The sequence below is a fragment of the Pollicipes pollicipes genome, unplaced genomic scaffold, assembly GCF_011947565.3.
Source record: "Pollicipes pollicipes isolate AB1234 unplaced genomic scaffold, Ppol_2.1 Scaffold_4881;HRSCAF=5763_pilon_pilon_pilon, whole genome shotgun sequence".
Lineage (NCBI taxonomy): Eukaryota > Metazoa > Arthropoda > Thecostraca > Pollicipedomorpha > Pollicipedidae > Pollicipes > Pollicipes pollicipes.
Window position 1 is genome coordinate 37117037 of NW_023596576.1, and position 26158 is coordinate 37143194.

General features: G+C 54.5%; 1 protein-coding gene across 1 annotated transcript in view; it reads right to left on the reverse strand.

The window, feature by feature from the left end:
* Window positions 1-26158, reverse strand: part of LOC119101174 (protein couch potato) — a 37025-nt gene that overhangs the window by 4269 nt on the left and 6598 nt on the right. The window contains exons 2-5 of the mRNA XM_037224455.1: window positions 7845-7922; window positions 7339-7455; window positions 6498-6639; window positions 5636-5769 (exon numbers count right to left, since the gene is read on the reverse strand). Coding sequence (XP_037080350.1) covers window positions 5636-5769; window positions 6498-6639; window positions 7339-7455; window positions 7845-7922 — 471 coding nt within the window. The remainder of the gene's footprint in view (window positions 1-5635; window positions 5770-6497; window positions 6640-7338; window positions 7456-7844; window positions 7923-26158) is intronic.

Consider the following 26158-nt stretch of genomic DNA (forward strand, 5'->3'; position numbering starts at 1 on the left):
ACGACAGCTGCAGCTGCGCCTGCCAGCAAAGGGACGGGTCACGGCGGGGTCAAGCAGGGCTCCACGACAGCTGCAGATGCACCTGCCAGCAAAGGGACGGGTCACGGCGGGGTCACGCAGGGCTCCACGACAGCTGCGGCTGTGTCTGCGGGCAAGGGAATGGGTCACGGCGGGGTCACGCAGGGCTCCACGACAGCTGCAGATGCGCCTGCCAGCAAAGGGACGGGTCACGGCGGGGTCACGCAGGGCTCCACGACAGCTGCAGCTGCGCCTGCCAGCAAACGGACGGGTCACAGCGGGGTCACGCAGGGCTCCACGACAGCTGCAGCTGCGCCTGCCAGCAAAGGGACGGGTCACGGCGGGGTCACGCAGGGCTCCACGACAGCTGCAGATGCGCCTGCCAGCAAAGGGACAGGTCACGGCGGGGTCACGCAGGGCTCCACGACAGCTGCAGCTGCGCCTGCCAGCAAAGGGACGGGTCACGGCGGGGTCACGCAGGGCTCCACGACGACTGCAGCAGTCGGAGGCACAACTAACAAGTACAGTCGTTCACAATTTCCAAGAACAGTAAGCATTTGTATGCTGGAGAATGGGCATGCGCAATGAATATGGTGCCTTTTTCAAGAGGATTCTAGCCAGTTATTGATAAGTTCGTTTCCAGCCAACACTCAGAACGCCAGCTCGCCTTTACTACTAATGCTTTCAGTTTAATTCCGATATCAAATTTTCCGAAAGTTGGTAGCCCAGCCACCCTGAAAACCCGAGTCCAGGGCCCTTGAGCTACACGCAGCGTAGGCAGCCGCTCGATGGCTGAGTCGGGGCGGCCATCAGGGCCGCAGTGGGTGCCTGGCCCGAGGTCCACTGTCCACCTGCGGCGGGGTGGCCGGTCGATATAGCTGGGCGTGCCGGACGGTGGCGGCGGCCACCAGGCGTGCCGGCATCGACCGCCGCGTGCGAAGAACGCACCGAATACCGGTGACTCGAAAACGGCCGGGCCGTTGTCGGGCCGCATGGCAGCGTCGCCGCGTCCATCGACTGTCGGGCGTTTCTATGGCAGCTGCTGGTGGTGCAGCTGCCTTAAGACTTAAGACTGGACTTAGGACTTTGAGACCTGCACGGTGTTGATGTACGGGCTGTCTATAAAAGGAAGTACATTGATTGAAACAGGTGTAAGTCTGAGCACGCATTCCTACTTATTTTATTTACATATGAAATTTAAATTCATGAAAACGATTTCGGTGCCGCAAAATTTAGACATGACAAGAGAAGGGTAAATAGTAGCAGGAGAAACAAACTCAGATTAGGCGGTAGTAATAGCCTTATTTTTCGGAGAAAAAAACATAAAAATGGAGATATAGATGCATTGATATTTCGGCAACATGCCTTTCTTGAAACAACATCAAAATATTTATGGAAACAAAAGCATTTCTGCTATTGTTTCGATAGAGGCATGTTGCCGAAACATCAATGCATCTATACCTCCATTCTTCTGTTTTTTCTTCGCGGAATAAGGCTATTGCTATTGTTTTATCTATGTGAATAATGTTCCTCGCAAATGCATTTCACAACCTTATAATTGAGGAACGGGCTTGCCCTTTTTACCTCGAGCTGATTTTTTCCAGCTCCACTTTGGCCAGTGCACTAGCCCAATCTTGCCGCCATGTTATGATATATGGGGTTAGCTCATGTGTTGTGTTCATAAAATCCGAAGGCGCTAGCTCAACTCAAGTGAACTACCAGTGCTGCCATACGCGCGCTACTGTGAGACATATGTGCTCAAGAGATGCTGCACATGTGGAACGAAATGAGGGGTACCTGGAGCACGTGCTATCGTGGGCGCCAAGGTTGATTGATGCTCTTTGATGGTATTTGACCACAGTTGCATGCATCTCGCTCACGACTGCTATATATTTCCCCATTTTACTTGAGTTGATGAAGCTATGGAAGAAACAAATGTGTTACAAGCTTAGTGGCGCCCGATAATACCAGAAAAGTACCTGACCGGCATTTTAATTGAAGAACATTACACCAGTACTTCACTGGTCACCTACTGACATGCCCAGCCTCCGTTGTTATGTACTGATGTGACCTTCCATGCACCCCTGCGACATGGCCACCGAGCAAAGACAGGGAGAAGGGAGAAAAGGAAATACACATGTCTTTTTGCCTTGTCCAAGCAGGCTGTCCAAGCTGTAGACAGGCATGATATCTTCAGCATTTGATTTACGGTGGCACGCTTACCCCCAATCAGGTTTCGACCAAGCCTATGACCATCACGTCCTGATTCGAAATCCGGATCGCTTTCCCCAACATAAGTTTACTTTTTTGCACCATTTTTAGGTAATTATTGCAGAAGCAGGAGACTGTTCTTACATGGTCATGGCTCGGATGGCGCCCCACATCAGCCTGCACTGAAAGAACAGCTCCGGTTTCATCGTTCCGATTAATGGCACCGACAACCTAATTTTACAAAATCGTCTGATGCACTGATAAAGCTATTTCGCGTGGGCACCCCAAGTCAACCAGCTTCTCCCATTTGCGCTCTAGTGTAATCTCTATGGTAATACCAATGCTTGTCATCACCTCACTTCTGCCGCGCTACAAAAGATGCTTTAAACCTTGCCACGCGGCCAGCTTTCAACATTGCTATCCAAACGTCTACGATATTTGAGTTTTAAGGGCGCATCGATTGCGGCGGCCACTTTGAGTTCAAAACGTCTCACTGACTGGCAGGATGTGTTTCAATGTATAGCCTTCACCAGCCCGTCTTCAATTCTCATCTTTCTATCATTTTAGCTTCACTCATAAGTACTGTTAAGTTCAGTGAGATATAGTTGCTTGCTAGCAATTTCGCGGCTCATCCTGCAAAAATATCGTTACGACTGGGTTATGAAGGGACGAACCGTGCCATCTACCATTGTTGCTGTGACTACACGAAAAGCCAACCATCCTTCAGGTGAGGACAAATTGACTGAGTGGTCCAATCGCAGATCCCAACCGCAAGCTACGAGCGACTTTGTCAAATGACGCCGACAAGCCTGTGTTTAATTTTTACAAGTTAAACAAACGCCCATATTTCACTCCGTTCACCGCTCATAGTAAAAACGAAATCCAGAAAGTGAACAATATCATAGTTCAGTTCACCCTGTGGGTGTCCTCATCATGTTCTGACCTTTTAATTGGTGAAGTGTGATTCTGTGCACATTTCTTTCCACTGCGTCGTTCTTCATTTCATCTGTAGCTCTAGTTAAGGGCCATCTAGTCGAGTTGACATACGCTCTTACATACCGTCAGTGTGCAATACGTCTACTCGATTCCGGCTCACATTTGCATGATAAACTTAGCCCCAACACTTTTATTGAATGGATTTCCCGGAACACAGCGCGTGCTGATCTCGACTTATTGCGTGAGCCCTGGCCCACGATCCGATTGTGAATTTCCATTTCAACGGCAGAGTTGTGCAGCGAAAATTTAAGGCGCCGCCATGCACGGCTCGGCGCGCCGCGCCCTCTGACCTTATCTGACCTTGAGCTGCCGCCGGCATCAGCCGCGGGCCATCCCAGCCGGAGGCAAACAGCGAGCAGAGTGGCGACTCGAACCTCCCCAAGCCGCCACAGATGGGGTAGGAGTAAGCGCTCTGACCGATTGAGCTACGGGGCGGAGAAGCGCCTACACGACTGTTGAATGCGCTTATCGATGACAATGTCACAGCGACAAGGTCACCGTTTAACAAAGCATTTAACACGCCTATTAATAAAAGCCTTGTCGGCTTAGCATACTTTCTCAGACCGCAGTGCCGCATGGTGGGTTGTACTAGCCGCCGAACGTGCTTGTCCATTAATGACAAAGCTCTCCACTCGTGTAGAGCAATACAGTGTTCCGTTTCAGCTCGCGTTGGCGCTTGCGTGCATGAATAAACATGAACGTATTTCGGTCTGGCGGCCCGTGCGAAGCGCGGTGTTTTGTTCTCAATAGGCGAGCAGTCCCTGAGCGCTGTGAGTCCTCGCGTGGCCACTCGGTTCGGACGCCGCGCAGGGGAGAATGCTATGGGTCTTGACTATGTAGCGACGACGCTTTGAGACCCCGTGCTGCACTAGGGCACTGCATATAACAGCTCCTCTAGAGGGAGCAGGCTCTGTGATGCTGCACCAGGGCACTGCATATAACAGCTCCTCTAGGGGGAGCAGGCTCTGTGATGCTGCACTAGGGCACTGCATATAACAGCTCCTCTAGGGGGAGCAGGCTCTTTGATGCTACACTAGAGCCCTGCCGGTAACAGCTGCTCCAGGAAGAGCAGGCTCTGTGATGCTGCACTAGGGCACTGCATACAACAGCTGCTCTAGGGGAAGCAGGCTCTGTGATGCTTCACTAGGGCACTACACGCAATAGCTGCTCTAGAGGGGGGGGGGGGAGCAGCCTCTGTGATGCTGCACTAGGGCACTGCAGGTAACAGCTGCTCTAGGAGGAGCAGGCTCTGTGATGCTGCGCTAGGGCACTGCAGGTAACAGCTGCTCTAGCCGGGAGCAGGTTCTGTGGTGCTGCACTAGGGCACTGCAGGTAACAGATTCTCTAAGGGGGGGGGGGGGGGAAGCAGGTTCCGTGATTCTGCACTAGAGCACTGCAGGTAACATCTGCTCTAGGGGGAGCAGGCTGTGATGCTGCACTAGGGTACTGCAGGTAACAGTTGCTCTAGGGGGAGCAGGCTCTGTGGTGCTGCACTAGGGCACTGCAGGTAACAGATGCTCTGGGGGACAGTATTGGGCTCTGTGTTACTTAACTAGGGCACTGTGCCTGGAAATCAATCACGCCCACCTAATGACGCACCCACCGCATCTTTAAAAATATGTCAGCTTTCTCTGAAAGCCACAGATACTGATGTGGCTCCTCGGCTCTCTTTTGATAGCTACCATCTGCTAACGAAGCCGGTCAGGGAGCCGCAAATGCCAGAGCCACGCCTGTCTGTGTGACCTAACCCGCTCTGTGACCTGAGCCGGTCTCTGTGACCTGACTCTATCTCTGTGACCTGAGCCACTCTCTGTGACCTGACTCTATCTCTGTGACCTGAGCCGCTCTCTGTGACCTGAGCCACTCTCTGTGACCTGACTCTATCTCTGTGACCTGAGCCACTCTCTGTGACCTGAGCCGCTCTCTGTGACCTGACTCTATCTCTGTGACCTGAGCCACTCTCTGTGACCTGAGCCGGTCTCTGTGACCTGACTCTATCTCTGTGACCTGAGCCACTCTCTGTGACCTGAGCCACTCTCTGTGACCTGAGCCGCTCTCTGTGACCTGAGCCGGTCTCTTTGACCCAGGCCTGTCTCTGTGGCTTGGCCCGTTCTCTATGACCTGAACTGGCCTCTGTGACGCAGCCCTGTCTCTGTAGTCTGAGCCGCCCTCTATGATCTGGGCTGGGCTCTGTGACATAGCCGCTCTCTGTGACCCAGCCCTGTCTCTGTGACTTGGCCCGCTCTCTATGACCTGAGCTGGTCTCTGTGACCTTGCCGCTCTCTGTGACCCAGCCCTGTCCCTGTGACTTCGCCCGCTCTCTATGACCTGAGCTGGCCTCTGTGACCTTGCCGCTCTCTGTGACCTGACCCCGTCTCTGTGACCTGAGCCGGCCGGGTCGGACTCTCACCGGCAGCTGGGTGGCTTGCAGGGCGGGGTGCAGTAGCTGCGGGTGCTGCATGGTGCCGGGCACGTCAGCGCCGTACGCCAGCGCCGGGTGCGGCTGCCAGATGTCGGCACCGGGACTGTAGAAGCTGCCCACATCTGTAGACATCAAGAGGTGATGTTAGAGACGGTAGAGCGGCGGCCGCCAAAAACATCGCTGCAGAAAAAAGAAAACTTGCTGCCCTTACCATGCAACGTACTGCTTGCTCTCACATAAGCTATGACTGCTATCAAGAACATACCATTGCGATAAAAATACCCCACTTTTCATAACTTAATATGGCTTAAAAGGCAACAAAATCGTAGATACAAATCCGAATTCGTAGGCGGCTAACAAAAGTATATGCACTGCACCCAAATATGCGAAGCTGCGGAGCGCACAAGGTCAACCGACGCTATACCGGTGATCCATGGCCAGAAGGTCTGAAGCCAGTCACCATCAGCGACATTCATGGTCAATTGAACTTATTGTGGTGAAATGCTCGTATCAAACGCTGGTGGATATATTTGCTGTGCGTCTATGATGGGTATGCGTGGAACAGTCATATTTACATGGCGACAGATTAGCCATGGAGAATTTGAAGCACCACATCTAGAACCTGCTCAGAAGGCTACTCGTGCATTTGTTCGAGAGTACCCAATGTCTGGTGAGAAAGCAGGGTGTGCAAGATGGATACTCACGCATGTTCTGGCGCTTGGCTGGTTTGGGCACGGTAACAGGCTACTCGGACCGCCTGCACTCTCGCTGACACCAGTGGGCCGGCTGCGCGTGAGCACGGGCGGCGCTCCGGTGAGAGGGCCGGGTGCGTCTGAGGCCGGGTACTCACGTCCGGGTGAGAAGGCTGGGTGCATCAGTGCGGGGTGCGGTGCTGCGGCCGACACCTGCTGTTTGGGCTTGCTGACTTTGGTGTTGCTCTTGGCGAACTCCAGCCGGATGGTCTGGGGCAGGTCCGGGTCGAACCGGGCGCCCTGTGCCACACACGGCAGCCGGCGTCAGCATGCCACGCCGTTGGTCAATATTCGCGCGCGTTTACACGCGGGCAAAGTGACACATGCCAGGAGTCGCAACATCCGCACGTTTGTGATGGTGAATGTCATGGTGGTTCATGTTAAGGCGCGGTGTCCCGTCAAACGCATCTGTCAAGTGAGGGCAAGCACTGTATTCACTAAATCTAGCTTTGCTTGCATGCAGCTATAGTGCTTGCATGCAGCTAGTCAGCCTGGAGATGTCCCCTGAGTGGTCGCGAGCGACAGCCGACAGACAATAGTTTCGAGCGACCGTCGAGCAGTCCCGGGTGACCGTCGGAAAGGCCCCGGGCGACCGTCTGAGAGGCTCCGGGCGAACGTCTGAGCAGTCCCGGGTGACCGTCTGAGTAGTCCCGGGCGACCGTCTGAGTAGTCCCAGGCGACCGTCTGGATAGTACCGGACGACCGCCTGAACATTTCCGGGCGACCGTCTGAGTAGTCCCGGGCGACCGTCTGAGTAGTCCCAGGCGACCGTCTGAGTAGTCCCGGACGACCGTCTGAGTAGTATCGGGCAATCATCTGAATAGCTCCGGGCGACCGTCTGAGAGGTCCCGGCAGACCATCCCAATAGTCCTGAGTGACCGTTTCAACAGTCCCGGGAAGCCCTTTCAGTCATCGTGGGAAGCCGTCGCGCGTACGCACCTGCGCCCTGTTTTTCGCCGTTTCCGCTTCATCCCTGGTGTTAAAGGTGACGAACCCCACTGGTGACGACGTTTTGCCGTTTTTGCTCGTGACTTTGAGCAAGGAACTCTCATAGCCCTGAGAAAAGAAGATACAAGTGATGCAACAGGAATCAGTGATAAAAGCCAATCACGCCAATCGCATGGATAGCTTAGTTGGAAGCATTCCTTTCAAGCAAGGCGCCAGAGCTGGCCCGTCCAGGTATTGTAGTCCAAGGAAGCCCTGCATCGTCGCCAGAGTCGTTTCGTACTATGCCTCCCCTCCCTTGTTTCACCGATTGCAGTGAATTGCTAAGAAAAATGGTTCAAATTTACTCACAAATGCGCTGGGAAAACGGCCTCGGGTCGCCGAATCTTAAACAAATCACAACGCACATGTACATAATAGATAACTGCCATGCAAACGTGGAAAGAAGGAATGGAATAACTTCAGCGGCGTAAACAGCTTTTTACATTCGCCATTCTCACCTCGTACTCTCGGAAGAGAAGATACAGTTCCCTGGGCTTGGCGTCCATTGGTAGACCCGACACAAACAGCGTCCGCACCTGAGGTAAGGTCATGTCAGGTCAGCTCATCGACCAGGTGCGAGGGTCGCATCTGACGACAAGTCAGCCTGGAATACCCCGGCTTGAACATCCACCCTGCCCTAATCCTCGCACACCATCCTTGCATCGTTATCTGTGTTGCTGCACCGGTATTTGACCGGTCCAAATTCAGAAAATAAGTTATATCAGCCCCGACTAACCCCATGCCCGCCTTCCAGACCCACCTGAGCCGTCCCGGCCCGCCTCCCACTCCCGCCCGAGCCGTCCCGGTCCGGTTCCCACTCCCGCCCGAGCCGTCTCGGTCCGCCTCCTACTCCCGCCCGAGCCGTCCCGGCCCGCCTCCCACTCTCGCCCGAGCCGTCCCGGCCCGCCTCCCACTCCCCCGCCCGAGCCGTCCCGGTCCGCCTCCCAGTCCCGCCCGAGCCGTCCCGGTCCGCCTCCCAGTCCCACCCGAGCCGTCCAGGTCCGCCTCCCACTCCCGCCCGAGCCGTCCAGGTCCGCCTCCCACTCCCGCCCGAGCCGTCCCGGTCCGCCTCCCAGTCCCACCCGAGCCGTCCCGGTCCGCCTCCCAGTCCCACCCGAGCCGTCCCGGTCCGCCTCCCAGTCCTACCCGAGCCATGCCGGTCCGCCTCCCAGTGACACCCGAACATCGAGGGCGTGCTTGCTGAGATGCAGACAGCGCCTCCACAATGATTGCGTATCTGGCTGATGCAAGTCGAGTCAAACGAGCTCCGGATATCCGCAGTGCCTTGCAGCTTAACCGCAGATATTTTTGGTATCATTATCTGCCGCGGACGGCGATGCCCTTCTCCCTTGTCAGTCTGAAGGTTTGATTTCAAGGGGATGCTCCACATTGGAAGATATGTTAGCAAACATCAGATATAGATGACTCCTGATCATGCAAATAAGCTCACTTATAACCAATGGTATGCTTTTAAGCGGAAAAGGAAAAAACACTATTTCTCTGTCTAGTAAGTATGCTCCACAACACGTCATGGTTTGATTTCATCATCGCATCTCGCACCATATTGGTTGTGAGCCAACTGACGGTCGTTATATATGGAAATTGTGCTCATGAACGCTTGATATGAGCCACTCGACAATACTTGTTCTCAGCATTGATTGCTGCATAGCCATTTGCATGACATGAATTGAATGACATTATTATGGCGTCATAGATGCATAGGTGACCTTGAAATAGTATCCCCGAAGTACTCCGCACATCCTCGCGGGCGTGCACCTCAGAAACAATGGCTTAGGTCTTCAGCATGGCAGGGCTCTGAACTACATCAAATGATCTTCTAGATGGCCATTTCAGTTCACAACCCCATATAAATGTGAAACACTCCCTTCAATCATGAATCGTTGAGTTTCCTGAAGTGGCAAAAGAGCACAGCTAAATATCCTAAAACGCATTGATCACAGGATCTAAATGAGGCTCAAACATGTCGTAATATTGGCCCGAAAAGCGTAAGGGATGTCAAAAACAACACCAATGTTCCAATTAATGATGTCATGCGCTTATCCGAGTTGGACTATGCGTTACTGCCTTCTAGGTCACAGGTGACCTTTTTGCAAACATGGTTAATGAGGGGGCAGTTTACAGACATCACCTTCCCACGAGCCCGCTGGTAGCAATGCGCCAAACACTCGCAAACAGGACGTATGTTGCCGTGCAGGCACACTGGCCGTCGTGACGAAGCCGAACCTTGGTGGAGTGCTGAAGCTATATTGACCATGCTCGCGATGTGGGGGAACGAATGGCGGCGGGTTCGACTTTCAGGGAAACGTGTTCGCATATGGCCCGTAAGTGGGCCATTTTGCCGTTGGCTTGATGGCGTCATCCTCGTTACAGGGCGGCCGACAGTGTCGTCGCCGCATGTCACGGTAAAAGCCCTTTTGCGCCTTTTGAATAAGATAAGAGTCGGTGGCAAAATGGATCCGTTGAAAATTCATTAAAATAATTAGATGATGGGGTCTGAGTGCTCGCGGTACGGAGTGGAATCAATCAAGTTCAGCACATCAGCTTAAGACCAGCAAAATTTTCGTGTCCGGTTGAACTGGATCTGTATTCTGAACCAACGATGCCGTGCCAAAGGCGAAAGAATGTAATCGGGTTCTGTTTTTTTTTCATGAAGCCTTACAGCAAAGCGATTCAGGTCTGAACTTAAGGACAAGAATGTTGGCTGGTAGCCCACCGTGGGTGGAAGATCAAATGTCGCCCGGCATGAAAGAGCCTCCACAACATCGGTGAATCAGTGGCGTCAATATCATGTTCAGGTTGCGGGGGAAAATGTGTCTGGGCTTACATTTGAACGACGAAACTAAACAAAACGTCAGACAGATGGTTGAACCGCAACGTCTCAATTCATTCAAGAAAAATGGAAATTGAGGGGTCAAGTTACCCGGCTGCACCCTCCATAACAACACCACCGGGAGAAAGAATCAATAAGATAGCCTTTGTGTGATGGTGAACTTTTTAAAATATGCCTGCACACTTTGTAATGCTCCAGCCAAAAATATTAGGGGAGCAAGTCAATATTAGGGGAGCCAACTCAACATGGTTGGAAGGATCCTCATAAAAGAACAAAACTTGACACCTGTGCTGTGCTATAAGAACTCTCAAGCCATATTTGAGGTGTTTTTTTGTAATATCTACGCAATCCAGCGTGTAAGACTGCCATGCGCGGCCCTGTTTCCGGCGATGACACTGCTCAGCGGGTGAACGCCGAAAATGCGGGTCTCATCTCAGGAAATCAAGCCCGAAAACTTAACATAACAAACTTGATGCTTGGCCGCTGAGATAGCAGAGAGTATGTCACTAAATGTTGGACCCTCATGAACTTAGTGATAGAGTGTTGGACATGTCTAAACGTCCGGGGTAAGATATTCTGATGTTATATCTACACTTTTAGCACCGGTCAGATGAGCAAAAAATGTAATAAATATACCTGCAACACGGCTGCACAAGGCGGTCCTTAATTTGAAATACCCAAGAAACATATTGTACCAGCTCAGCACTCATTGGAAACCGTTCTGTCTACGCACTTGAATATGTCCTAAAAAGTGACTTTGTTTTGGAGTTAAAAAGGGAATGGATTTCCAATGAGTAAGTACCTAACAAGACGTATTTTTTCTAGATTATCACCATAATTATAAGCGCAAAATGTGTCATGCAAACCAACCAGCTGCAGATGGGCTGGTTGGCGGCATCCGCGCGCGCCATCTGTCGGTGACCGGCCGCAAGAGCTGGTCCGCCGCCGGGCGTGCTGGCCGGCGGGGAGAGGCATGGTTGGCGGCCGAGGGCGGGACCGGCGCCGCCGTGCCGTTCGGGACGCTAATGGCCGGCTGCCGCGCGGCCGTGACTCAGCCCCGCCGCTGGCCGCCGCGTAGCTGTTGGCGGCCTCGCCACGCGCCGCACACTTAAATGGACAATAAATTTGTTTTGCGCTATGTGCAGGGTGCGGCAATGAGGCCCAGTTATAGCGCTGGCCGGCTGCAGACACCAGCAAATAGACACCGCGAATGATGGGCAGCACGCCACCATTCCATTGATGACCTGTTCCAGTTGGTTGTGTGTGCTTGTGCCTATTTCTACCGAAGATGTGAACTTTAATGTCACTTGTGGATACAAATGGGTCGAACACAGTGTGCTTGTGCTCATAAATCTACGTTATGAATGTGCTATCGGCGAACTACATTTTGTTGAGGACGTTGCTGGTCTGCATCTGCCCAAATTAGAATTGGAGCTGTATGTACCACGCTAACTTTTTAACGTTGCGTTTGTGTTACGATCTTGCTCGTGAGCAGGGGCGGCTCCTTAAAGGTGGGGGGGGGGGGGGGGGGGGGACAGGAGGAGGCAGCCGGCCTCTTTGCAGCCGGCAGTGGCACAGAAGTGCAAACGTACCTGTTTGCTCCCCTCCAAATTTCAGGACGCCCATCATGCTGACAGGAAGCCACAGATGACCGAAAGAGACCACGTCCAACTGATGAGGCGCGCTTGAGGCTAACAGGAGACATTACCTGTTTCATAACAGGATGACCAGCATTAGGTCTCAATGGCCGACAAGATTCCCCAGATGATCAAAAGGAGGCCCCATCAAACCCCTGGAGGCTCGCCAAGCCTCGGGGAGGCCCGGATCAGGACTGGATGCCCGGCCAGGCCAGACGGTGCTTTTTCCAAGTTGTCCTTATCCAACGGCACGTTGGGGGTTTAGGAAAGTTGGGGGTTAGTTAGAGGTGTGGAATAGGAGCTCCTATACATCTGCTCGGTCACGTTTGCTGAGTGTCGGTGGTGCCAGTCCTATCACTGGATTCGATACTCATCGTCATGTTTGTTATTTGCGGACGCCTGGTGTCGCCACACTAGGCGGCAGACCATGGATGCGGCCCAGCCTGCAGCAGCGGCCTCAACAACACACAGTGGGCGGGCGCGGCCGCCCGCCGCTCGCCGCTTTCAACTGACGGACCGCACGTGCTTCGAGCACATGATGACGACTCCTGCCGAAAGATGGCGTCCCTGGCAACCGAGCTCCGTCGATATCGACACGATTGTTGTAGCAACCATTGCGAAGAGGTATGGATGCGGGCGCACCGCGCGGACGTGACAACTATATGAGCAGGCTTTGTCTAGCGACGAGGGCGTGCCGGCGGCCAACTGAGTAAACACTCCGCCATTCGTTTTGCACAAAGAAGGGGTTCAAGTCGTGGCAATAGAGGGTATCGGTAGCGTAGTGGTTGACACCCATAGCGCGTCTGGGAAACCAGAGGTGCGGAATTCGATTCCCCACGATGTCTGCCCTTCCTGTCAAGGCGAGCGGCGGGTGAGTGTGTCGTAAGGCCCCAATGTCGTTAATGAATTCGTCTCGTGGGCTTCATGCGCCGCCTACCGACTATCCAGACTCCACATCTGTTCTCAAAGATGGGCGCAATGAAAAATATGTCCATCAATCATGGAAGCATCACACGTGTGCCCGAACGCGCCAGCCGCCCTCTACCGCTATCGTGCGCACAGGCCTTGATGATCGCAAGGCCAGAGCACTGCAGCTATGCCAAACTCAGATACTTACGCAACAGCAGACCTCTAACGACCAATGTTGTGACACTGACTCTCCGACAGGTGCGGTACCGCGGGATGCAACTGCGCATGTACCACTCACCTGGAAAGGATGATGATACGTCAGATAACAACTCAAATGTTAACTCATCTGCAGCAAGTTTTATCGCAGAACAATATCGCAACGGCACTGTACATCGCCTAGCCATGGCTGCCTCACCCGGCACGAGCAAGAATAAGTCACAGAGTGAGTCACTCATACCGAGCGATCTGCAGTCATGATTGGTCCTCGGCGAACTTCGAACTTGTAAGATTGCCAGTTTATGCCTGGGCTACTGCTTAATCAGATTGAGTTGCAACCACACCTGAATCGACTTAAAGTTAGGGATAGGTGTGTTCATAGCTCTAGATGGGAGCTAGCTAGAGATGTGAAAAACACTAGTTCCGAGACCCGCCAGAAAAGTCCATCTCCAGAATGATGGGAAGAACGCGATGTTTGCGATTTGCGCACTAGTCACAGGCCTCGTTGCCATGAGCAACAACAGAAACGAACGAAGGCTGCGTCAGCAAAAGCGCAATCAGGTTCCCTAACTCAACCTAAACAAAAAGATAAAGGTGTCACTAACTGCCTCGCGTCGCACCAAGCCAGGGCTAAGGCTATCCTGGCGAAAAATATCGACGTCAACGTCGTTGGAGGTTACATTGGCCTTCCTGTTTGGTTACTTTTTGGCGGACTCTTCATTGCCCGCACGTTTGGCTGTCAAACCCCGCACACTCCAGTTACATTCCGCCCATACTTGTCTTTGTGTAGCCACAAGCCGCGGGCGCATTTCTGGATAGAAAAGCAGCAACCGCGCCGTGCGCGCTGCCGGCCTTCCAAGGATGAGGACCAGGAGCGAACTTCAGTTTTCTGAGTACCAGCAGCTGAACAAAGATGAAGAGCTCAAGAGAAGGCGGTGAGAAGCATGCTGCCGAGCGGGAGCGTTGCCGACGGCCCAGCGCGCGCCGCCGGCGGTTCGGCTTGGCCAGCCAGCTGCATCCAGGCGGTGCAGGGCGTCACGAGCGGCGGCGCTCGCCGGTCGGACCGGGCGACGGCGAGCGCGCCGCTGGAGCGCGGCCGAGCAGGCGAACGACCGAAGAGTCTGGCGCGCCCCGCAGGCCGCGGCCAGGGGGCACCACCCACACTAGGTCTCTGCCGGGCACGCACACTGCAGCGCGAGACTATAATCGACAGATGCAGCTTGTTGCATGATAATAGCCAAATAATGTCCATGTGAACAGCCGGTCAGCGATATCGCCCATCGGCTGTATTCTGAGAAAACATGATTCGATGAGCTTTCATGCAGGAGCGTGGTCGACTTTAGGTCCGTTGTCACGTTTATGCTCACACAGAGACTCCCCAATCGGTCCGCAGCAGCACATAGCTGACCTGTCCGGCCAGCAGTGCTGCCCAGCGCTGGTAAGGGAAGTGCGGCACCAGCTCGCCTCAGGACCCTGCTTCGAGTCCGAGTCGGCCGTCGGCGGAAACCCAGTCACCCGAATTCGTGCGGAATTGTAATGCGGTTCATGGCGAAATGCGGGGACAGACCGTGGTGCAGGTGGTCGCAATACATGGCGGGCAGAATACTGATGGGACAACTTCAGCGCCAGAACTTGGAACGATTCCTTTGAAACGTAAGCAACACTGGGAATCGTGCTAAGTCACCACTGGGAAAGCGGTTATTTCAAAGGGGTGGTCAGGTACCAAACATCTGAACGCACTATGTCAATTTTGACCATTTCCCGAAAGATGGACATGAAAGGGTAAAAAATATATTTTGAAGGCCCTCTTTTTACGCTTCCAGTCACCGTAGATGAACGAAAGCCAATATCTATTTTCGTTGTTCACCGGTCACATTCGATATCCTAGGATTTTTTTTTCGTTGAGGTACACCATATTCTAAGGTAACTGCAAGCAAGGCAGCTTCACATCGGCCCCCAAATGGTATGCCATTACTCAGCGTCAAAAAAATTGTGGGAACCAGCCAAAAATTGAAAAGCCGTTTTTTATTTTGACAGTGGGCACGCAAATTACATGGCCAAAGCCCGATGGAAAATCAGAGTTTCAAGGTAGATTAGATCAACCTTACCTGCTCCCTCCTAACGGCTTTAAGAATGTGCCCCCCTGGCGAGGACCATGACTTCCACAGCTACCACAGAAATGAGGGCGGAGGGGGGGGGGGGGGCAGCGCGGCAGCGGAGCACCCTATTTCCCATACTAGAGCGGTCATGCAGATCTTTGAAAGCTTTCAACAAGTGAATATAACCCAATACGCTTTGGTTGCAGACATAACAGCTCACGCTTGCTTTTAAAAAAGGTGACGAAGGAGGTGGCTTCGTGCGATAAGAGTTGGATTTTTTACGCAAAGAAGGCGTCAAATTTCGGATTCCTGCTTTGCATTGGAGTTCAATGCTTGCAGTTTATCCAGGCATGTGCATGGGTATTTAGGCACGGCCGGGTTATTCATTAAAGCAAGGTTCAAAGCGTGTAGCATGAAGTGCTTCAATGCAATTAACTTCAAACGCAATTTCTACGACTTCGCCAATGCCACTTCCACAATGCATATTCCATGCTTTCCGCACAAATTGGCGCAATGATATCGTACACTGCAAATGTAGTTGCACAGTTTTGTCCCGTGAAATGCCGAACCCAAAACTGGGTGAACAACAATGCTGTGCGCATGACTGAACGAGCGTGACTAGGTCCGTGCTGGCTTAAGGCGGCACTGTGGGCATGTGGATTAACGTTACTTTTTTACGCAATGGAGGTATGTTTATGATTTTCAGCACGTATGTTGTTGATCTCATTTTGGTTAAGTTCTTAACAATGGGCCTAAATTACGCGGCTGGCTATTGTCGCATGATGAAAAACGCGTGGGAAGCACTGAACTAATTTTTCCGAACACGGCAACTGTGCAGACAATCCTAGGTTGTGCGAACTTTGCTGTTATTTGTGTAAATCGCCTCACATACACAGCATGGTACCACTGTAACCACCAAGCCCATGGTCGCGGCTAGCTAGCAACGAGAAATACACTTTATAACAGAAGTGTAACTTCGCATCATGCCAGGATTTGGCGATAACAACACAGTTGCCCTACTAACCAAGCCATTATCTGTCCGCCGTCGCTCTCACTAAGCGCCAGCTATTGACAGCAGAGAGCACCACGTCAATGCACACATTAGTGCATTGACATCATGTGCAACCAAGCGCTGAGCCGGGACGAACAACCGAGCGTGGAAATGGAGGATGGTGAGTGCTGCCATATGAACAGTCATTTTGTCAGATAGCAGACTCTAGTTTTGGCCGCTGTTGACCAATTAATGTGACAGTCGCGATGTCGATGATCAAAGTAAGCTAATTTCACTTTTGCAACACAACACGCACAGGATCTATACACCTTACCCAGCAAGCAACATATATTTGTGTGCGGGCAGTTTCTGTGCTCAAGTTGGGAAGAAAAAAAAACAATGTCGACGTCGGTTCATGGTGATTCATTATGCACGCTGCGCGGTCCATTTTGCATTCATTATGCACGAAGCCTTACTGCTGAAGTGGCACTCGGCTGTCAACCATCCCGACCTAGATGGCAGTCCAACTGAGCCGTGCCAGCGCCGTCGCTGTGACATTGCAATGCTACGGCGACACGCGGGCGCGGTGACGGCCCAACTGAGCCGTGCCAGCGCCGTCGCTGTGACATTGCAATGCTACGTGACGCGCGGGCGCGGTGACGGCCCAACTGAGCCGTGCCAGCGCCGTCGCTCTGACGCTGCAATGCTACGGCGACACGTCGGCACGGTGCTCGGTCAGTGTTTGCCAGATCAACAAGCTCTGCGTATTTTGAAATACGTGGACGTAGAACGCTGCGTTTGTCGCCGGAGGCATAAATGTTCATATAATAAAGTGTGATGCTAAACTTAGTGCCGGGCACGTGGAGTTCAGAGAGACCAGCGATAGGCAATGGAATCCGGGAATATTTGTGCTGTGCTGAATGGCGTGCCGTAATTCGTGCCGCTGTTTATTGAAAGCAGATAATATTACAGACCCCATGAGGATGACATCAATATAACTGTACTGCTAGCAGGACAATATGTGGTGATTACTGACGCAACGGTGCTCTCGACGTATGGATCTTTCGCCCTTGTCACGAGAACAGCTCACGCGTGTAGCGATCAAGACCACGTCGACTTGGGTTTCCGAGATCTGGACTCCCGAGCGTGCTCCGATTGTGAACCAGCGCTGGGTTGAAACGTTCGCGGGCGTCAGCGACGTGCTGCGGCTGCACCCAAGTAAACAGGGCACTCTGGCGGCACGGTGCATTCACGCGCTTTGGTGTTTTGGTTTTGGGATTTGATTTCTGAGGTAAAGTTAGTAAATTTATACAATGCAACCTTATGCAAGCGAGAGGGCTTGCAAATTCAAACATCTGTCAAGAAAGCATTCCTCTAACTCACACAGCGGCGAACAATGCGGGCTGTGGTCGTTGGGTTTCCTTATTCTGCATGCTGTTCCGACAATAATCACACGGCAAGGAAAGTTCGACTAACGGGAGCGCTGCTTACTCTAGCCGGCGAGCGCCCAGCCACTCCACCGTGCGAGTCTGCCGGCACCGGGGCCGACCCGACAGGAAGGCGCGCCACACGGCGGTGGGCGTGTCCGGCGACGCGCGGACGCTGCACAGTCCGGGCACCTGTGTGGGATGCAACGGGCTGCGCTTGTGGATCGCCGCCGGCCAGCCGCGCCAGCAAGGCCCTGCCCATGACTGTACACCCGTCCTCCCAGCTCAAGCCCTGTCTGTGACTCTACAACCGTGGAGTCACGACACCCAGCTCAGATCGTGCCTGTAACTCCACGCCTGTGTTCCCAGCTCAAGCCTTGTCAGTGACTCCACAACGTCCCCTCAGCTCAGGCCCTGCCTGTGACTCCTCACCCATTCTCCCAGCTCAAGTTCGCCGTCATTAGCGCCCCACCGACCCCGCGTTTGCACGCAGACTCCGCGGTTTCGTGGCTCCCATAGATTTCAGAGCTGCGAGGGGCTCCGTGAAGGGCTCCAGCGACACCAGCGCCGCCCGTCCTCCCTGTTGACGCAGTCGTCGCGCAGAATTCGCTCCATTGCGGCAACAACCACCGTGCAAAGGTTTGTCTTTAAGGTCATCTCAGCTTGGGGGAGAAAGGTCAGCGCTTGGCTCTCCGAGTATGAACAGGCGACGCGCTCGAGCAGCTCGTCCGGAGCGAACGAGGGGAGCACTGGATGGAATTGCAGTCGCAGGTGGGGCCAGGTGCCGACGCTCCCCGTGCTCTGTGATCGGACCGCATCGGATCCGTTCCAGACCAGCTAATGCACCGGCACATCTCGAGAGCGGGAGCGTCAACAGGCGCCTGGGACCCGACACTGCCCGAGCGGTGGACGACGGGTGGCGCCCGACAGTGGCATCAGTGGTCAGTGGCGCCTGGGGCCGTGTCTGCACGCGTCGTCCTGACGGATCGCACGCCATGATTCGGTTCAGCGTCTGTCTGAATGTGTCTGGGTCGGCTCTGAGTCTGGCCCCAGACTTATCAAGCCCTACTTAATCCGATCGCATCGGATCGGATTTCATGCCCCTCCTCCCTCCCCCCCCCCCCCCCCCCCCTCCAGTCCGGTCTCCGCTCCGCGCTGTCCCGGCCCAGCCCGAGTTTGAGTCAAATGAGGCGGACATCCGTTCGCGGCGACCGCAGCTCCTCGCCGCGTCGGTTCAGTGGACCGACAGCGCCGGGCCAGCCGCCACTGATTTCACCCCGACCGCTGCATTTCCATTTCACCGCGCGGTGCGGCGGGCCGGCCAGCGGCGACGGCTGGCCGGCGGCGCGGTCAGCGGGCGGGCGGCGCGCCGGCCCCCAGTCGAGGCCGCCACAGCGCGGCGCGCCGTGGCGGCCGCCCAACAATGGGCTGGGCCGTGGCGCTGTGTGCAGCATGGCACGCCACAGACCGGCGCTTTGGTGTGCTGGGGCCCAAGTCAATAGACTAAGCGAATAGCCCGGTATATACCCTGGGTGGAGTGTCAACGTTAGGCGCTATAATACAGCTGGTGACGCGAGATGCTTTGAGTTCCATCGAACTTGCTTGGAAGTTCAGTAGGTTTAGGTGATACTTCACACAGAAGATTTCCAGGCCTTGTCTCGCCACTTTCCAAGACTTTTAAGCAGTTATTGTCAACGACCATGACACCGATCCGGCTGTCGGGTGTCGAAGGGCGGAGGACTATCACCGGCGACAATTCCTGTGCGGACTACGGCTCGCCGTACAGTTGCAGTCGGCGCTGTCGACCGGGACCGGTGCGGAACGGCCGGCGCGCACCCCTCCCAACGCGGCGCCACCGCGCCGTCCGTCGATGCGGCGGGCCGTCATTACCGACGGAGACCGCGGGGCTTCGCCGTCGTCGGTGCCGGCGGCCGCCGGGGGCGACAGGTATCGGCGCCGTCAGTGGCCAGCTACCACGCTCGCCGGTGCCGTCGGGCCGCCGGCGATGGGCCGGCACCTGGCCCGAGGGGGGATCCCTTGTGCTTCCGGTCTCATCGCTGCTGCCGTCCCTCTTCACTATGTGTCAGGGAACACTGGACATGTGTTGGACACACTGCACGTCTGCACCGGGAATTTATTGCATTGGGGAAACCAAATATTTTCGTAATTGTCTCAAAATGAGGTGATCTGTCATTTCACATTAACGCGATTGGGGACAGATGATGTTAAATGATCGCAGTTGAACTTGCATGCCATTAGGTATCTAGCATCAAATACCCAAAATGTGTTCGGTCGAGTAAAGATGTCTTCATTCCTGTCTACACCTCGATCAAGTCGCTCACAGCAACTGCCAAAGTGAGACTGCTTCCACAAGAGCCAGTGACGACGAGCTCTTGGGGTGTCCGTGCTGGCAGTGCGGCTGGACGCCCGGGCGTGCCGGTCAATACCGTGATCCTATTGCCCAGAGCAAACAGGCGGCCGGCGGTGATTGATAACCGGAACACGAGGACCTCCGATCTCTGACCACTCTCCGGGGCCAGAGCGGCGAACACTGGCCGCCCGCGGGGCTGCGGCCAACGCGTCCTCCGATGGTCCTTACTACAACCTCCGGCCAGTCTTTCGGGACCTAGGGAGCGGCCACGTTCCCCCTGTGCATCCCTCTTGCCTGTGCCACTTGCAGCCGCGCACCAATCCACGGTCCGCGGACGACGTACCAGTCCACTGTATATGGACGATGCACCAGTCTACGGCCCGTGGACGACGTACCAGTCCACAGCCTGTGAGCGATGCACCAGTCCACAGCCGGTGAACGACGCACTCGTCCACAGTCTGTGACCGATGCACCAATCCACGGTCCGCGGACGATACGCCAGTCTACGGCCCATGGACGATGCACCAGTCTACGGCCCGTGGGCGATGCACCAGTCTACGGCCCATGGACGATGCACCAGTCTATGGTCCGCGGACGATACGCCAGTCTACGGCCCATGGACGATGCACCAGTCTACGGCCCGTGGGCGATGCACCAGTCTACGGCCCGTGGACGACGCACCAGTCTACGGCCCGTGGACGATGCCCAGTCCAGTCTGTGACCGATGCACCAGTCTACGGTCCGCGGACGATACGCCAGCCTACGGCCCGTGAACGATGCACCAGTCCACAGTCTGTGACCGATGCACCAGTCCACGGTCCGCGGACGATACGCCAGTCTACGGCCCGTGGACTACGCACCAGTCTACGGCCTGTGGGCGACGCACCAGTCTAGGGGCCGTGGGCGCCGCACCAGTCTACGGCCCGTGGGCGCCGCACCAGTCTACGGCCCGTGGACGACGCACCAGTCTACGGCCCGTGGGCGCCGCGCCGCTGCCATTGGTTCCGGCGGCCGGTCGGCCCGCCACTTATTGAAAACTCACGATGACCTATAAGCCGGGCACGTGACATTTGGGGCTGGTGGGGCTATCAAACTAGTGGCGACGGCGATGGGTCTCATCGGCATGGGCGTCGGGCACAGGTGGAGGCGGGGGGAGTGGGAGGGGGAAGGAGGATGTCGGAGTACGGCGGTAAATACGCGCCCGGAAAGAGACGGCGAGAGCACGGGCCTCGAAGGATGGTGAAAACGCGGGTCTAGAAGGGTGTTCGTGAGCACGGCCTGGGAGGGTGTTGGCTAGCACGGGCCTGGAAGGATGGTAGCGAGCACAGACCTGGAAGGATGGTGGTGAGCACGGGCCTGGAAGAATGGTGGTGAACACGGACCTGGAAGAGTGGTGGTGAACACGGGTCTGGAAGAGTGGCGGCGAGTGAACCAAACCAATTGATTGAATTTATATCTGGGATCAGCACCCACGGTAAGCAATGCTTACTGCTTGATCCATCATCCATTTTCATCCGATCGCCATCGAGCCATCATGTGATCGCGATCGAGCCATCATCCGATCGCGCGGTCCGTCCAACTCTCTGACGCCACCTGGCCTTCAGTGCGGCCGGCGCTGCTGTCCCGTATGTCATCCCAGTCAGTGGCGAATGGTGAGCGCATGGATTGACTAGAACCCATGGCGCCACGGGTGGGTGGATCGAACGACACACGCCCTAACCAACGAGCTCCCGGAACGGACGCTGGCTTTGGCATTGGGTTGACATTGGCCAGCGAACAAGGACATGTAACGGTGCCGGAAAACAAGGACTATTTAGGACGCTCCATACGCGTATATGACTTCCGGAAAACCTACAATGAATAACGGCACGGTGACGTCAATAACATACCGAGCGCGCAGCCGAGCAACACAGACCAAGCAATGTAATGGCTGGAATATTGGATGATTCGGTTGCCCTCGCTTCCTTAAAATAACACGGATCAAACTAGTAAGAACAAAGCAACATAGTCACAGGATGTAATGATTGCGTGGTAGACATCATTATGTGTCCAGACATCCCTCGAGTTGGATCAATGTTTGCGGCAAACCCTGCTTCAAAGCTCGAAAGCTCGACTCACAACCTGTCTCAATAAAAAAATCCTCGAACCATAGACTCCTCCGACGGAGGCGGCTTGTGCAAGCGAACTCTTTGCCTTTTGGCAGCCAATGGTTTTCACCAGCCCGCTGCATGACTACACTGGCAGCCTGCACCCCGCCTCTCGCACGAAGAGGTTGAGCAGGGGTGACGGCACAATGCCAGGAAGCGGGGTGGCCGGGCGGCACGGCGTCGCGTGCTGCCCGCACGGTAATCGTCGGCCCCGGGCCCCACCGGCGCACCTCGTCACAGGCCGCCCCCGCCCCGGGCAGACTCCGCACGCACGCGCCCGTGCCGCGCCACCGCAGCCGCCGGCCCGCGCCTGCGGCAGTCACGGGACCGGCCGCCCCCAGCCGCAGCCGACAGGCTCAGCCGGTCACGTGATTATGGGTGGGACGGAGTGGATGGTCCGTTGTGCCTTTGGGGAATCACGCTCAGCTGGCGTTCGCTGAGGGCTCGAGTTTCTCGTACGAAATGAACTCGTGCACGAAAGGGTCATCCTCGTCACAGAACATGTCGTGCACCGAAGTCCCATTATGTGCACTGTATCCCAGGCATGAGTGGTGCCCATGTTTCGGTACGGGTTTGTCACTGGGCACGCCCAGTCGGGCCGGCCTCTGACCAGGACGTCCGTCCCAGGCACGGGCCGGCGCTCTGTCGGCTGACGGACGGCCGCTGGGCGATCAATAGCCGCTACCTGTGCCGCCTCCAGTCCCCCAGCGAGCCGCTCGCAGCTGCGGACGGCGGAGAGGCCGCCTCCGCAGCCGGGCACGGACAGGCTCGCAGGCAACGAGGGTCGCACGGGAAGCCAGGGAGCACGGCAGGCAGGCAGCATTGGGAGGCGCGGACGGACGGGCGTATTCACAAGGCCCGCGGGCAACGAGGGTCGCACGGGAAGCCAGGGAGCACGGCAGGCAGGCAGCATTGGGAGGCGCGGACGGACGGGCGTATTCACAAGGCTCGCGGGCAACGAGGGTCGCACGGGAAGCCAGGGAGCACGGCAGGCAGGCAGCATTGGGGGGCGCGGACGGGCGTATTCACAAGGCTCGCAGGCAACGAGGGTCGCACGGGGAGCCAGGGAGCATGGCAGGCAGGCATCATTATTGGGAGGCGCGGACGGACGGGCGTATTCACAAGCAAGAAGGGCCGCACGGAGAGCCGAGGAGCATGACAAGGCGGGCAGACCGGACGGGGACGCTGGGAAGGAGGGACACGCGGGGATGTAGGAAGGGAGGACCGAAAAAGTGGAAAGGGAGGGGGAGGCTAGGAGCAAGGGTGGAGAGGGGTAGAAGCAGAGCATGGTATAAGGCGGAAAGGATGCTCTTTTCAAATCCTGGACGGTGACACTCACCATACCTGGCCGCCAAGCAATTAGAAGGGGTCGGTAGCTGGTACGGATCGTATCAGTACTAGTCTAACTGTGTAGCCTCATGAGGGCAAAACGCTTGGTCTATAGCAGATTGAAGAAAACAGTAGTCCCGTTCGTATTGTGGTTACAACGCTACCACGCCGCTACCTCAGAGTTCACGAGAAATTTGAGCTCAACGCCACTGAAGCAAACACGTCATTGAACTTAACTGACAACTGACGAACAGAGGGACATGATATCCTAAGGACGCCACCCGGGGTAAGCATTAGTGTGCACACTTGTTTCCAGAAGGAAATATATGCATGTGATGCAATGTTCACGCCAGCCTTAATCTGAACGGATCCCACGCCCGACGTCAGTGCCCTGACCCACTGTCTACAAGTTGCGAATGATGTTCCTTGCCCGTAACGATTCATCGCCATCCTCATGTGACACAGCCGTGATGCTCCAAACGAGCTCCTTACAATCAATACGATTGATAACGTATGTTATGAATGCGTTTTAAAGCTGAGGGATCTTTAGACCCGCGCGTAAAAATCCACAGCGTGCAGTGAGCGCATTAGCGTAACCGCCCGCCTCAGATATGCTAATGACGACCAGACCATGGCCAAACGACGATACGGTGTCCTCTTGCCTGCAATGGCCACCAATTACGACACTCCTGCCCTGTCTTTTTGCCTGCAGTGGCAATGGCTTGGCACTGCGACGGCAGGGTACGGCACTGCCGTGTCGGTGGGGCGACACCTGCAGTCGTTACAGGCCTTTCCGGGAGCAGGCGCAACGGTGGGCTATCATTTTATGGTGACTAGGCATCGCCCATCTTTATGACATTAGCCATAAAGCGTGCCTATCGTTCGGCATGACATGGTTAAACCTGATAAGGTAGTTTCCCGTTAACACAGAAACATGTACGTTGTCGCTGTTCTCAATGCTGTGCTCTAAATGAGACGAGCGATTTTCTTTCCAATATGAAAGTTAAAGGCTGTTCTTTTGTGTTCTGCATACGTTGTAAGAAATGTCCCCATCACAGAGCTTACAGTACCAAAAACATCCAACGATAATTAGGTGCCAGCATTGATGACATTTAAAGAGCAACCTTTGCTCCCCACGAAGACGAGAAAATCTCTCAGGGGGGCGCCACCCGGACAGGAGTAGATTAGTGCTACCACGTCCCAGATGTAGAAAACTCGCCCCGACCCGCAGCGCAAATATGAGAGACCGCCTCACCCAGCACGGCAGCTTCTCTTTTAGTGGTTATGGGACTTAAAACGTTCCAGCAGGAAGTCTGTAAATTGCGTGTTCTGGTACACGCCAGCAAAGGTTGCTTGAAAGAAATGGCCGTTTGTGCCATCATCCAAAAAGACAGTGCAGTGAGACAACCCAGTAAACATCTAGCAGCAAAGGCAAATGTGTTTGCATGCTGAATCCCCAAAGCATACCTGTTCCGCCGTTTTGCCACTTCTACTTGCAGAACTACGGCTACCAATGCATCTGTTGTGTAAAGTATGGCAGAAATTTATTTACCAAAAAAGGGTGTGTGATGGCATGGAGCAGTTATCGTAGCCCCAGTGGGCAGGTTGCTGGTGAAATCGCTCAGTGACTGCATTCAAGTCATACCTTTTTGTCGACGGGTATTGTGTGTTTAGCTTCCAAACATCTTGTAAGATTTTTAAGCTAGACATAAAACTAGCAGCACATTGCCGGTTGTCCCGAACGCAAACACTATCGATACATTTCAATAAACATCGGAACAAGCATCAGATATGATGAAAAAGGTTACTTGTAGCTGTTGATATACTTGTAAGTGAAAACACTGCTCTCAACAACAAAACAATTTCTCTTTAAAAAACATGTTCCTCACTATGTCACTGTTTGATTATGTTATCCTACCTTGTGTAACATTGATTTAAAGCTAACGACTCTCCCAGAAATACCCTGCTCATCTTCGCGGGCCTATGGCTCAGAAACCAGAGGGGCTTGGATCTTAAGAGGGGCAGGGCTGTGAACTGCACCGAAAAGTCTTTAATATGGCTTTTTCAGTTCAAAACTCTATACATATGTGGAGCACTCCCTTTAACTGAAGCCTGACCGGCCTGGGCGGAGGCCGTCCCGGCTGGTGATCAGGGAAGCACGCAGACAAGTGAGGCATGGGACGTGGGTCAGACCCATCTCATGACAAACATATCAACAGGCTGACGGCAGTCAGTACAGTTTAGCTGCACGGGCTGGTGGCAGTTAAGTTGCATATAACACAGATAAGTTGTTGCAGTCGTAGCTATGTTGCAGCCAGTTAACGTCGCACAAAGTGACTGATAGGACATGCTAATGTCTGATCAGTAGCAGGCTAGCAAACAATCAAAATGCAGTTACTGTTACACCAACGTTGGGACGAGAATAATGATGTCTTCACCGCACGAGCTTAGCATAGCGGCTCACAAAGTTCCTAGGTAGGTATTTTTTCCAAATAGAACAGATTTTCCATGCCTTTGACCCGGGGGATAACCACCCATGGAAACAGCGCGCCCATGGGATCGAGGCTTCAGGCATAATCAGGGTCGAATGACGCCGAGATAAGCACAGACCGTGCCGTTGGCATCAGGTCACTGCCCCTCCCGCTAACCTTCGCACTTCCTCTGACCTCCTTATTCTCATGCCAAGTTGTCATCATATGCAAAATAAAATATGTTTAAGCTACAGGTTCTTTTGAAAGCCGAACGCTATCCAAACTGCCAGGTATCTCTTTACCTCTGGCGAGGCCATCTAGATG